At 40.6% G+C, this 15304-nt stretch overlaps 1 protein-coding gene across 5 annotated transcripts in view; it reads left to right on the forward strand.

Moving 5' to 3' along the window:
* The window catches only part of zgc:172282 (leucine-rich repeat and fibronectin type III domain-containing protein 1-like protein), a 143327-nt gene that overhangs the window by 85978 nt on the left and 42045 nt on the right, over positions 1-15304 (forward strand). For all 5 annotated transcript variants that reach the window (XR_009768921.1, XM_061682017.1, XM_061682014.1 and 2 more), the window contains 6 exons: positions 5694-5913; positions 7160-7311; positions 8851-9104; positions 9269-9512; positions 9602-9759; positions 11042-11428. Coding sequence is in view for 4 of the 5 variants with exons in the window: in XM_061682017.1 (XP_061538001.1) it covers positions 5718-5913; positions 7160-7311; positions 8851-9104; positions 9269-9512; positions 9602-9759; positions 11042-11428 (1391 nt within the window). In the remaining variant the exon portion in view is untranslated. The remainder of the gene's footprint in view (positions 1-5693; positions 5914-7159; positions 7312-8850; positions 9105-9268; positions 9513-9601; positions 9760-11041; positions 11429-15304) is intronic.

The following is a 15304-nucleotide window of genomic DNA, read 5'->3' on the forward strand; positions in this document are numbered from 1 at the left end:
CAGAGTACTCTAGGGAAGTGCAAGATACACCATAAGAGAGACCCTCAAAAAGGCACATACTGTAGATGGACTGATTTTCCAACGGAGAGTTCACACGCATGCAAATCGCCTCTTCCAGTCATCCATTGCTCTACTCAGTCCAATTTTAGGATAACTAAAAAAAGACCTCCACCAAGGCTGAAAAAAAGTTGAGAAAAAATGCTACTACTGTACATTGTAGCGAGCTACAGTCTGCAATCAACAGTATGACATTTATTGTAAAGCCACAGACAATAGAAGACAAAGTTACCCGTCGTGCTAACAGATTGGGGGAATTATTTCATTGTGGCTTAAATGGGTAGCAGAGGAAAGAAGTAAATCTAAAAAAATGCTGTCGTTGTATCCAAATTTAGAATTAACTTCAACATATTTTTACTCAGCATATATGCCACCGTTCCAATAATATAAATAAACAAATTAGAAAAAACAGTAGGCAAACAAAACAACTCATTATTACCTTTGCGACCTTATTTTTCATAAGAACTACATCTTATGTCTTTATAAAATATAATATGCCTAAAATTTCAATTGTTGATTTGGTGTTCTTCACTCTCTTTTAGTGTCTTTGTCATCAAAAAGTAATATTATTGGAAAGTGGTTTTCAGCAACAATAATCATTCGACTGCAAGACTCACAATATTAAGAGATTGTTTCATATAAGGTGTCACGGTGACTGACCGGTTAGCACATCTGCTTCACAGTTCAGAGGACCGGGGTTCAAATCCTGGCCCCGCCTGTGTGGAGTTTGCATGTTCCTCCCGTGCCTGTGTGGGTTTTCTCTGGGTAATAACATCAGTTTCACCACACAATTATGTAACTGTGCCATTGATTGCAATAGTTAACTTCAACATGCATACTGTGCTTTATTTATGTATTTATTTTATTTTGCCTGGGTGCAGGCAGATTGACTCACAAATGCAAAGCAGAGAGCAATCTGTCAAATGGCACAAAGAGACTGTCAGTGTGTGTTTGTGCCTTACTTTGCAATAACATAATCACAAACATTTGCCACTTGAAGACAAGAAATTTTATTCGTTGCAGCTTTTTCACATTATTTGAGAGGAAATAAATTAACGGCTGCCGAGCTCACTTGTGTAATTAGTTTAAACTGATGCTGTAAATAATTTTTGTCTCCTCGGTTTGTCAGACTGATTTCTTTCATATTTTTAAGGATGTTGAACTCAAATAAATACTAAATGACGAAGTGAAAAACAAAAACAAAAAATGAATGCCATCATAAATATTAAGGCACATGGGTTTTTGCGATTCTGAAGGCCTTTAGCTGCTTAATACAATTCAGATTAGTGTTTAACAACTGAATCATCCTTCCATCCATTTTCTATAGCACTTATCGTCATATTTACAGTCATCTTCACATCCACGGACAATCTATAGTCTTTAATATACCTCGCACCCACATTTTTAGAATGAAGCCGGAGTACCTGGACTAAACCCATACAAGCGCATGGAGAACACACAAAGCAAGGCCAAAGCCTGGATTTGAACCCCCAACCTCAGAAGAGTGAGGCAGATATGCTAACCACTGATTTCCACCATTCCAAATTCCAAACAGCTTCATCAATTAGTCATAAATTTATTTTGATTAATATGGCTCTAAAAAACAGTATACACGTCTCTGGTGCTATATATAAAATCGAAATAAAGATCAGGCCCCGTGAGTAGAGCATTGTCATTGCTCTGGCCATGGTAATAGATGATGTGAGCGGGTACCATTATTAAATACAGAATGAGCTAGTGATAACTGCTAGCGACTTGTCTGCAGAGATCAGTATCTGTCTGCCTGCACCCTGATCAATTTCACCTAAATGGCGCTAGACCAGCAGTCTAACTTGCACAAGGACTTCGATGTGCTCTGAGCAGGCATGTGTTTAGATCGACTTTCTGCTGCCAAATTTTCACCCCACCAGGCTCATTTCCAAGGACACTCCCTCACGCAGCCCAATCTGGCAAATTGGCAAACACGCAGAGTGACTTTTTGTGCTTGCAAGAAAATCAGGCAGCATTTGTGAATGTGAGTCCTACATGTGTCAGTCAGCTCCTCCTACAGATGTTCAGTAGGCTTTTGATCAAGGCTCATAGAAGACAACTTGAGAATATCCTGTTGGAGGACCCGTGATCTGCTGTTCTCACAATAGGCACATTTTGTTCCAGAACACCTAAATACAGAATTGAGATTTCATTGTATCTTTATTCAAGAAACCCTGTTCCAGATGTAACAAAGAAGCCCCAGAACAAGCCCAAGCTTCCTCCATATAATCAGAATCAGAATCATCTTTATTTGCCAAGTATGTCCAAAAAACACACAAGGAATTTGTCTCCGGTAGTTGGAGCCGCTCTAGTGCGACAACAGACAGTCAATTGACAGAGAACACTTTTGAGACATAAAGACATTGACAAAAAAAAAAAAAAAAAAAAACAGTCACTGAGCAATAAAGGGTTGCTAGTTATCTGGTAATGCCCTATGTAAACATAGAGTTGATCTAACTCAAAAAAGCTTGGATTTGTTTAGTTTGTTCAAAGGGAATTCTCTCTGAAACCTTGTGGTTTGTTAATATTCATGTTGTCAAATTCCATTCTTGTCATTTTCAAGTTATTTGAATGACCATTGTCCATTTTTATTTATTTAACATAAGGGTACTAAAATTTAGTATAATTCTTGGGTTAAAACACAGAGAGTAGAAATTTAGCAGAAAAGCTAATTATTGTTATTGATTAGCCAAGTTGGCTAATCAAGTTGGCTAATCAAAAGAACTCGGCAAGTTCAAGCTGTGCAGCATAATGTAGTCTGAGCCCACACACAACACATCATATGTTTCAAGTCAGGGCAAAAAGAGAAATTGTCACATAACTAGCTGCCCAAAGTGCTAAAAGCTGTGGCCAACTGAATCCTTGAAGACTGTAGCAAAATAATTGAAGTGCAAAGAGCTTTAACATTTTTGTGTGTTACAACATGGAGATAAGTAATATTAAAGCTGCTGAGTTAAATAATTTATTTCAAATGTAGGACAGGACAGTGTGTCAGATGTTTGGCTCCCTTGCACGCAGACCAGTACTTCTTGGTGCTGCACACTGTACAGTTCTTGGGTTGCGGAAATTAGAAACTTGTTATTGTTAGATGAAGTAGATGAGATGCAAAATGACGACATAATTGTGCTAAGTTTACATAAAAACTTCATCTTTGAATGTTAAAGCCAAACACGCTTGAAACTTGAAATTGGTTGTCGACCAGTGCAGAGTGTGTGGGGTGAGGGATGGACGTAGACGATTGATGTTTAATAAGTGAAATTATGAACACTACTGTTTATGTGTCATGAAAGGAACAGAGGATAGGACCCAAAAATGCATGACTCCAAAACAAATGGACAGTTTCAAAAAGAGAGGTTGAATATACGGGCAGAGGTCGGTACACAGGCAGGCAATCCAAAAAAGGCAACAGTATCCAAAAACGTGAGGCAAAAAGGCGAGGTCGATAATCGGAACAGGGTGTAGTCTTACTGTGAGTCTGTGACGTGGAAACAAGGAATGCTGGAACGTGACGACAAGGTACAACGAACTGGCGACTAGAAAGAATGAGACACGAGGTTAAATGCAAGGGGTAATTAAGGTGAACGAGGCACAGGTGGTGAAGATGATCTCAGGAACGGGTGTGTACGAGACAGGGGGAAAACAACAACCGAAACACACACCAATGACAGTACGCCCCCCCCCCCCCCGCCCCCCTTTAACGACCGGCCCCGGAGCCCACGGATGCGCAACGAATGAGGAAGTCCCGAATGAGCGAGTCATCCATGATAAACGCAGACGGCACCCATGAACGTTCCTCAGGGCCGTAGCCCTCCAAGTTCACCAGATATTGAAAACCCCTCCCACTTCGACGAGACGACAACAGCCGCCTCACAGTGAAGACAGGGCCCCCATCCACGAACCAGGGGACAGCACATATCAATGCTTGCCATACGTGGCAAGCATTGACATAATTGGTAACATCCCTTCTAACATTGGGGCCACCAAAGCCCTATTCGACCACAGATTGAGTCTTGGCAATGCCTGGGTGACATACAGTCCGGTTAGTGTGAGCCCAGTAGATGACTCTTCCCCTTAAGGTCGGAACCACATAAAGCCTGTTTTGAGGGCAATTTTCAGGGCTAAGAGTGGTCTTCAGGGCCTACTTTACCGCAGTCTCAATCTCCCAAACAAAAGCAGAAACGAAACATGACTTGGGCAAAATGGTTTTAGGGTCGGAAAAAGAATTATCTGTGTAGAAAATGCGCGATAAAGCATCTGGCTTACCATTTTTAGAACCAGGTCGGTAGGATAATGTGAAATTGAATCTAGTGAAGAACACAGCCCATCTAGCCTGCCTCGCATTTAGTCTCTTAGCAGATTTAAGATATTCCAGGTTCTTGTGATCTGTCCATGCACATACTCCGTTTTTAGGAGGATGAGCAAAAGTGGCCGTGGGTTTGGTGGCGAGGTAGAGCTGGGTGTCATCTGCGTAGCAGTGAAAGTGTAGGTTAAATTTATGGAAAATATTGCCATGAGGCGGCACGGTGGGTGACTGGTTAGAGCGCCTGCCTCACAGTTCTGAGGACCTGGGTTCAATCCCCGGCCCCGCCTGTGTGGACTTTGCATGTTCTCGCCCGTGCCTGCGTGGGTTTTCTCCAGGCACTCCGGTTTCCTCCCACATAAAAAAAAACATGCATGGTAGGTTAATTGAAGATTCTAAATTGCCCGTAGGTGTGAATGTGAGTGTGGATGGTTGTTTGTTTGTATGTGCCCTGCGATTGACTGGCAACCAGTTCAGGGTGTACCCCGCCTCCTGTCCGAAGATAGCTGGGATAGGCTGCAGCACTCCCGCAACCCTTGTGAGGATAAGCGGCTCAGAACATGGATAGATGGATATTGCCATGAGATAGGATGTAAATGATAAAAAGGAGGGGACCCAAGACAGAGCCCTGGGGCACACCAGTATAAATGGAGGAGTGATGGGATTTGAATGATTTCCTTTTAACAAACAAAAGGGAGGAACTGAACCACTGGAGGAGTGTGTGTGTGTGATGCCAATTTGGTTAAGTCTGTTTAGGAGAATGGTATACAAGACGGTATCAAAAGCTGCACTCAGATTTTCGGAGTTTGAAGTTAGCAAATAAGGCCAGAGTTAGTTATCAGGATAGGCTCCACTTCACCCAGGACCCTAAGGAAAAGAAGTGGTATGGAAAATGGATGGATATAGCTTGTTGACTTTGTTTAATATGAATAGCATAGCAGTTAAGCATGTAAAAATTCTGGACATTCACTTTTGATATCACTTATTGTGTTCATGGTCATCGGAAAGCTGAAGCATGGACAGATTACCAATCAATCATGATTATGAATGCAACGTTGACTGATTGACAAAAAAATAGGCTATGTGAAAGCCAACTCGGTGAATAATTAGAGTACTACATTGAACTACATTTTCTTATGTTTGTTATGAAAACATTGTTGACTCCAAAGGAAATTCTGGATCTGGATCTGGATCTTTCTGACGGCACTTTAGCACGTTAGTCTGCTTTAACACAGTGAGTGTTGCATTTCATTAAGTGATATGAATAAACATAAATTCTGTATCCTTATCTAATTCTTTCTTCCAGTCGCCTTGTTCCCCGTGGTCGATCATGGAACGGCTGTGGTTGTCTTTGCTGTTGCTGGTGGCAGCAGGATGCAAGGGGCAGCAGTGTCCAAAACGTTGTATGTGCCAGAGCCTGTCACCATCGCTCGCTATCCTCTGCTCCAAGACAGGCTTGCTATTTGTTCCTGTTGCTATAGACCGACGCACCGTGGAGCTTCGGCTTCAAGAGAACTTCATCACAGGTAGCGTAGCAACATTATTTCAATTGTACCCCACAATAATTGAAGAAGGTAAATAACCCATTGTTGCTAAAACGCCAGCATACTGAGCAGTAGCAATACTATGAGCGTACAATGAAAATGTATTGTTTTAGTACATACAGTACAGTAGCCAAAGCAAACATATGTAATTTGGCCTGTTCCGTGATCGAATTGCTGACACTATTATACTGTGGACTAAAATTGTGTTAGAGAATATACAGCATCATAAAACGAGTTTCGTCAAATAGCAATGCACTTTAGCATGTTTCTTATTTCATAACAGAAAGTATCACTCACTATCCATTCCTTTATGTTATAATTATTATGATATATTTTTTTTGTTGGAACTAGTATGCCAATCTTGCCTGAACTGAATTATAAGAAAATATATTTCAAGTGCCCAGACAGAAAGGACACAACTAGACTAAACAAGAGTTATCATGCAAGTGAGCATGTACTACTCATAAAATGTCACTTGTTGCACCATTATGCTCATCGCACAGCTGTAGTTATTTATGTCGTAGTCCCTACTTTGAGCATGGGACAATGGAGTCACTGTTTTATTTTGCTTGCTGATTAATTACTCCTACACATAATATTTGAGTGAATCATTTGAAAAACACAAAAGACCCGCTCCATATTTTGCTCGGCCAATGGGCAGTACAGATTTTGTTACCATGACCCCCAGTGACGGAGCTAGGAGTGGCTGCATGTTGAACCCTGAGGCCAAAAAAAGTGAGTGGAAACTGTGAAGTGCACCCGAAACCAAACTAGGACAGCCTGGATTGTATACTACTTTGTTTCATCACCGAGCCACAGTGGACACATTGATATACGTAAATACCCACCCACCCCCAACTTAATCGAGCACCAATGTGTCACTTATCAGAAACTAATGCTGTTGGTTAACAGTAATCTCAACAAGATTCACTGGAGCTTTTCCTACCTTTTGACTGTTTGACATCGTGTAGTCCATCATGGGTGGTGGAGGAAGGGCAGATCTTCCTCCAGCCCTTTCTACTAAGTCATTGTTCAGAAAAGCTCACTTCCAGACACATTTTGGGAAATAGGCAGCTAACAAAATATTTTTTTATTTTTATTTTCACTTAATGGGTGGACAGGCACTCCAGAGACTAAACTATTTGTATACAAGCAATTAAGAAGTTGTTTTTCCTTTAAGGCTTTCATCCACAGTAAATTCATTATTTTTGTGTTTGCTCTTTTCCAGCTGTCCGTAGGAAGGACTTTGCCAACATGACCAGCCTGTTGCATCTGACTCTGTCTAGAAACACCATCAGTCAGCTCCTTCCTTCAGCTTTTAGTGACCTGCGGCGACTTAGAGCACTGCATTTAGACTCAAATAGATTAACTGTTATTAAGGTAAACTTGATGGATGGCTTAATGTTTGTTTTGAATTGGGATGTATAGATTTTTAATAATGAAGTTACCCAACACAAATTAAATGACCAATAGTTACTATACAGACCTATCAACCTACAAGAATCACAATACCTTTGCATGCGCAATACTTACTGGACTTTCCTTAGCAATTCCTTAATTCTAATTTAGGTATTGGATCTGTAAGCATTAGAACAGGATATTTGGCCCAGGATATATTGAAGGAGTATGACTAGGTGGTCCAGGTAAAAGTGGGGGGTGAAATGCATTGGAAATCCTGAAAGAAGAGAGGTAAAATTTGTCAAGAGTGTCCAAAAGGTGATCCACCCTGGAGGATGCAGGAGATTGGTTTACATGGAAAAGGATGACACGCTGTGGCGACCCCTAACGGGACAAGCTGAAAGGAAAAGAAGATGTTGCAGACAGGCTATTGACCTCAACATACAGTACTAGCATTTCATTTCCTCATTGTTGCCACCCAGTCCACACTTGTAGCCAGCTGCAGCTTTCACCATAAAATCTCAAAAGCATGCCTGAATGGTGTTTTTTTTTTTAAATTGAGGAATTAAAAGAAAAACAGGACTTTTGTTCTTAATGTGCAAACAAAAGCACACAACACAGTATGACAGGAATGATGGTGAAAAGACATTGAAAATTTTGCATTCCTTTGCAGCTCTGGCTGACTATATTGACAAAATATTTTATCTTATCTATTCTTATATTGGCGGCACGGTGGCCGACTGGTTAGAGCGTCAGCCTCACAGTTCTGAGGGCCCGGGTTCAATCCCTGTCCCCGCCTGTGTGGAGTTTGCATATTCTCCCCGTGCCTGCGTGGGTTTTCTCCGGGCACTCCGGTTTCCTCCCACATCCCAAAAACATGCATAAATTGGAGACTCTAAATTGCCCATAGGTGTGCATGTAAGTGCGAATGGTTGTCTGTTTGTATGTGCCCTGCGATTGGCTGGCAACCAGTTCACGGGGTACCCCGCCTCCTGCCCGATGACAGCTGGGATAGGCTCCAGCATCCCCGTGACCCTAGTGAGGATAAGCGGCTCAGAAAATGGATGGATGGATATTCTTATATTACAAAACAAAATAAATTCCATATTATGAGAGTGTGATCGCACAGTGTTTTAACTAAGCATTCTGATGCAAATAATAATTTTCCTAGTAATAAATTTTTTCAATGATGTACTGCATTACAAAACAACCAAAGAACACATTCCCTCCCATTTTCACAGTGTCCGTGAACACGCCCCGCGCACACAGGCTGCTGCAACATGCCTGCCGAATGTAACCACGAATGGCAGTTGCCAAATACAGCGTTCATCCACGACATATGAAGACTCGTACATAGTGTGTCCAGATGGGTTTTGCCCTAGAAGTCCCTAGCAAAACCTGGTACACTTAAATGAAAATGAACTTTTGTTCGAAAACCGTTCTTTGATGCCAGAATGAGCGGGTTTTCAATAAGGTATTGTAGAGTTTTAGTATGTATTCATTTATTTTTGCTTCTTATAGGATGATCATTTCAAAGGCCTGACTAACCTTCGCCATCTAATTCTGGCCAATAACCAGCTTCACTCCATATCTCCCCATGCTTTTGATGACTTCCTGTCCACACTAGAGGATTTGGACCTCAGCTACAATAATCTCGCAGAAGTTCCTTGGGACACAGTTGGACGCCTAACAAATGTCAATACCTTAAATATGGATCATAACCTCATTGAAAATGTTCCCCAAGGAGTTTTCACCAACCTACACAAGCTTGCCAGGTAAGAAAATCACTATATGTAAATGTAAATAGTATGATGCTTCAGTGTGTCCATTCACTTCGCTGATATTGTGGTGGCATTGAAAGAATAAATTACTAGGGACCAGTGACGATCTCTTTTGTGTTTATTTGTGACTGTCAAACCATATGCTTTTATTTGTGCAGGCTGGACATGACATCCAACAAACTGAAAAAAATTCCTCCTGACCCTCTGTTCCTGAGAATCCCGGTTTATGCAAAATCCAAAGGCAGTCCCCTGTCATCCTTGGTTTTGAGTTTTGGTGGTAACCCTCTCCATTGCAATTGTGAACTTCTGTGGTTGAGAAGACTGACCCGAGAGGATGACTTGGAGACGTGTGCTTCACCCCAAGACCTTAGTGCCAAATACTTCTGGACAATACCTGAAGAGGTGACAATATAGTCCATAAATAAAGATATATTTTATATCAAGAAAATAAATCAGCTACATTATATAAATACATGTTTTCCTCCCCTTAGGAATTTATCTGTGATCCGCCAGTGTTAACCCGCAAGTCACCTCAAACAGTGACAATGGAGGGCCACCCTGCCAGTCTCAAATGTAAAGCAAATGGCGATCCAGAACCAGAAGTCCACTGGATCAGTCCTGCAGGGCGACTAATTTCTAATGGGACAAGGTATTTACATGAGCTCCATACCATAATAGATAGTTTAATAGATAGTCTACAGCAATTATTTGTTCTTCATCTTTAAAGCTGGGGAGGGTGCATACCATTACATGCATCAATTAATACGGAGAGTACGTTTCACTTCAGTTGATAATTTGGAGAAAGATCTTAGGTCAGAAACTCTGGAGCTCTTTTTTCATGTGTTGTAAATTGTCAAACTGTTTTTTCTTGTTGCTTGTTTTTTTGTCTCACCTATCTGCCTCACAGTCAGAGGTTCAAATTTCAGCTCAGACATTTGTGCGGATTTTATATGTTCTCCCTGTGCCATGGGCTTTCTCCAGGCACTGTGTTGTCAAGCTACATTTCAAAAACACATGTTTTTGTTAATTGAACATTATTAATTTCCCATAGGAGCTAGTATGAGTGTGGATAGTTGTCTGTCTATACAAAGTATGTACCCTGTGACTGGCCGGCAGTCAGGCAGTTTTTAATGAAAATCATCTGGGATATGCTGCAGCTCACCCATGACCCTGAACAGGATAAATTGTGGAAAATGGATGGATTGGAAGTGCTTTTCTACCTTATCTGTTTTATTATTATTATTATTATCCCAAATTGCTGTTGGAGCAGATATTGTAGTTACACAAATATTTCACCCCAGTAACTTTTAGAAATGTATGACAGGACTATTTGAGGTGTCGTTGGAATAGTCATATCACCATAGTCCCAGTCACTGACATTTAGGATTTTAGCAGTGAATGTTAAAAGTTACCTGGAAATGAGAAGAAGACGAAGATTGATTTAAAAAAAGAAGATTGATAAAAGAAATTTCTCAACTCTTCCCAAATCAAACCCTCAGTCAATAAGGCATTCTAACTTACTTAAATATCCAGCCATCCATATTTGTATAGCTTTTCCAGTTCAGGTTCACAGATGAGCTGGAGCCTATCCCAGTTGACTTTTAGTGAGAGGCAGAGTAGGCTACACACTGAAATGGTTGCATGTCAATCACAGGGCATATATAGACAAACAACCGTTGACGCTCACATTTACATTGATGACTCTTCAATTAATTTACCATGTAAATTTTTTAAATGCGGGAGGAATCTGGATTACCGAGACAAACCCCATGTACGTCTAGGTGACAGCATGCAAACTCCATACAGAAAGCCCTGAGCCAAGATTTGAACCCAAAATTCTGAGGCAGGTACGCTAACCACATGACCCATGTATTTCCCAGGCTTAAATATTTAGAAAGCAAATTGGCATATTTGTTCATGATTTCTTTCAGAACACTGGTTTTCCCAAATGGAAGCTTGGAGATCAATGTCACCTCTCTAAAGGATGCAGGGAACTTTACCTGCATTGCCTCAAATGCGGCAGGTGAATCCACAGGAAGAGTGGAACTGGTTGTTACACCAATGCCCCATCTGGCAAACAGCACAAGCCGTAGCAGAGACCCGTCAGAGGCCAGAGAACCTGCTCCTTCTGACATCCTAACCTCTTCGAAAGTCTTGATGCCTAACAATGAGACGAAAGCAGGAGATCGCAGGGTTTCCTTGGTGGAGCTGACAGGAAACTCTGCCCTCATTAGATGGAGCAGTCAGACACCTATGTCAGGAGTCAGGATGTTCCAGGTCCAATACAACAGTTCAGGGGATGACACACTGGTGTACAGGTGGGTCTGTCCACATGTCTAAATGTTCAGTTTAAAAAAAGAAAAGTGTCTCTCTGCATATCAGGCTTGTTAGTAAAACCCCCTTAGATGGTCTGCATAATTGCTGCTGAGTGTCTGTGTGCATTTGCGTGATAATCTGGAGACTACTGCTTCTGTGTGGATGAGAGGAGATGATAGATGATACACATGGAGATTAGCCCAGTCATGCAGTAATAAATGCCTCATCAACTGAAAATATGAAGAGTTCTGCAGTGAAACAGAGATATGACGATCTAAATAAGCCAAATTTGAGGAGGGTGACTGTTGAACACATTTAAACACTTCTCTCTTGAGCTTTATCACCAAATGGCTCCACGAATAATTTCCTTGATTGTTTTATTGTTGGTGTTGTAGTTTATATCATACTCATGGACACTTATTTCTTTTCTTTGACATTTTTACTTAAAGGTCCCATATTTTGGCTATTTTGACCTCCATAGAGTGAATCTCTAACATGGACTTAGTATAAAGGTGTCAATTTCATAAAACAACAACAACTTTGTTTTGTCATACATGTGTCCAAAAAAGGCCCCTCTGACAGCTACTTCCGTTTGACCCAGTTTTGTATCCAATTTGTCCATATTTGACTACGAGGACCACCTTTCCTCTGATTGGTTGCCTAGAAGACTCACTTGTGAGAGCACACGTTTGGTATGTTGACAGCGCTGGCTCGGGAGCGAAGAGGGTCTCGTGAAAAGCCTCAATATGGAGTCTATGTATACGTTTATGCTATAATTGCGATCTCAGTTTTTTTTTTATGTTATACAGTCGTTTCCAGATTCCAGCCTCCATATTATCAATCACTTAATTTTCTTCTCAATTAAATAAATAACTGACTTTAACTTTAGTTCATTTTTAATCTCGTGTTGGTGGTCAAAACTTTAAAGTTAAATTAGCTGCATCAGACAGATGAAGGTACACCTCGTAGGAAGTTGTGTTCTTTATCTTTGAGTTGCCAATCTTGCATGTTGCTCTTCATTTTTGTTTTCCCAATTTCATCCAAAAGATAACCCTTGAGTGCAAATGTAATCATCTTTGGAGTTCCCTCCGTGATACTTGCTCAATGAGCGAGACTCAGCCCTTGTCTCATACCCCGCCGGTGGCCAGGTTGCCAGATGTACGGCATGCACGAAGCAAACAAATACTCCTCACTCACTCTTCTTACAAACAGATAAAGGAAAGAAACTTAATAATTCTGCCTCCAACAAATAACACAAAAACATGGCCTCCTTGGCTGTTAGGCAGCTCCACTACCACTTTACAACTGAATAGAATATCAGTTTACACCTAATGACTCTTGTGGACAACCAGTGGCCACTCTTCCAGGTGCCCTAACAACTGTTTATTTTTTTTTTATTCCAAAAGAATGATACCATCCGTGGTTTTGGGGTGTGCCCCCAAACGTTGAATTTCTCCACACCAACTGAGACTAGTTTGTCCTAAGCCTTGTTGCATGAACTGATGAAGCCTGCTCGGATGATAGGTCAAACGTCTTGCAACCAGAACAGTCCAGTTCCGATCAATGCCCTGCGAATCTAAATTCATCAAATAGCTACCTTTGTGATTTATCTTAGCATAACGGTCGTACCCTATGAGAATCCATTAGGGGATGCGTCACCAGATATCCCTTTTGAGGTATAAAATAAAAAGCAATGCACAATAAGTGCATGTGCATGTTCATGTAGTTCCTCCTGCCTCCTGTCTCTTTGGTCAATATCCATTAGCAGACCTGAGGCACTTTACTTTGAAAGGAGAAGGGTGAGGAAAATATAGGGCAGGGAACGAAATTGTAGAGGAGCAGAGAGAACAGGAAAACATGGATGCAGTATACTGTAATGGTGCTCAAAACAGACACTCTTTTGGTTGCAGTGTTTTTATGCCTATTAAAATAAAAGTCATATAATTTTAATTCCAATAGACTGTTCGTAATAGGACATCTGTGTTTTAGTCATTTTATATCTGAAAGAATAACTACATCCAAATAGAGACAATATTATTCCTTTATTTTTATTTATTTATTTTAACTGGTCTGTTTAGTTGCACGGTCATTCAGAATGGTGGATCTGTATGACTTTTATCCAGTTTTGCTGTGTAACAGGGGAGTTAGAGCAGAATAATACATGGGCAATCTTGATATATGACTTCAAATAACATAACGAAGGAGTCACATTCTTATTTGTGGATGGGGCGCTGTACTTAAATAATGTCTTAACACCTGTAAGAACCGTAGAGTTGACGTCTTAATACAAGCTGTGTCATTATTAGTAATCCCGGCACAAGCAATTAAATCCAGTGGCGTGTCTATGTAAACTGATTAGTGAATAAAAAAACATCTCACATGCATTATAGCCAACTGGTCACTGATTTTCCTTGTCAGGAAAAAATCTAATTTTACCTCATGACTAAGAATACCTGTCAGTAATAATGCTGATACATGTCACACTTAACAGTACCCTGTAGGTCTGTGTCTTTATTGCGGTTGTTCAAGTATCGTGCCTTAAATGTGTTTGGGGAGACAGCATGGGACATATGTTCTATGTCACGTTTGACGATTTATATGACATACTGAACTGGAAGCAAGCAAATATGTCACACTAAATTAAGACAAAATACTATAGTTATACTTCAGGCATTACTTTTAACTTGGACACTATGTACTTTAAAATCTTGTGGTGTCAGATATGATCAGTTGACTGCAAGGACATAAACATGCATCTCTTTAAAAGCAATATTGGACAATAAATCCCATTGCAGGTTCTTGATATGATGGGAAAAATCAATACCAAATTTAAAGTGGTTTTAGATAATGGAATTATGCTAGGTAACTCATAATAAAGATAGGCTTGATGTAATGAAATGTATCAGATTTGTTCCATTTTGGAAACAACATTTGCGTGAGAGATTGCAAAATGTCCTTATTCATCAATGACCAACTCTTAATGACTCTTAAACTTTACAGGCATGGCATAAGAAAATATCAAGGTACTTTTCTCATCTGCTTTGCAAGCATGTTCAACCCTTATTACAGACAACACCACAGGGGCTTCATCCGGACTGCTCACATTACTTCCCGGTGGTAGATTGTGCAGTTGCTGCTGAGTGTAGTCTTCCATAAAATCCACCCGCATTTCATTGCCCAGGGTGATCACGTTAATTAAAAGGAGTGACATCTGTATGTTAATGTGTGTGTGTGTGTGTGTGTGTGTGTGTGCTGGTGGATGATAACTGAGTCTCAAGGGGGATAGTGTTGGAGCAGGTGATGAAGCGGAGTATGCATGTTGCGGTTGGTGTGGGCGAATGAGCGGATATTTTTTCCAGTGTACAGTAGGGAGAGGTGCATGTATGTCTCTCATTCATTAATGGGGAAAAACTATAAACTATGGTACATTGTTATTCATGCTTTAAGAGAACCAGGAACCATTTGCGATGTGATGTTTTCTTGTTAATAGGTCGCCACTTTGTAGATTTATAAGCTCTATTGAGGTGGTCCCAAGGAAGAGGCTACTGTCGTCGTCTTTTGTGAGAGTGATAAAGGTGTGAATTCAAATCTGTCGAACTGAGTAAATTTGGGACGGTTATGTAATTTATCTGAAATGGAGGAAAAAGAGGGATTATTTCAGAAGTTGAAGGGTTAATGATGAAACTAACAAAGATGTGTAATTCTGAACAAGATAGTTTGGCCTGGTACACACATAGAGACTTTTTCACTCTTCGATATTTTTTATCTGCTACACACCCCACACATAAAGATACAAAATCATCCATTCGACAGTTTTTGTCATTGTGTGTGGTGTGCTCCGAGAATCTCAACAAAGCAGACAAAACACACATAAAGAT

Source organism: Phycodurus eques, chromosome 7 (genome assembly GCF_024500275.1).
Source record: "Phycodurus eques isolate BA_2022a chromosome 7, UOR_Pequ_1.1, whole genome shotgun sequence".
Lineage (NCBI taxonomy): Eukaryota > Metazoa > Chordata > Actinopteri > Syngnathiformes > Syngnathidae > Phycodurus > Phycodurus eques.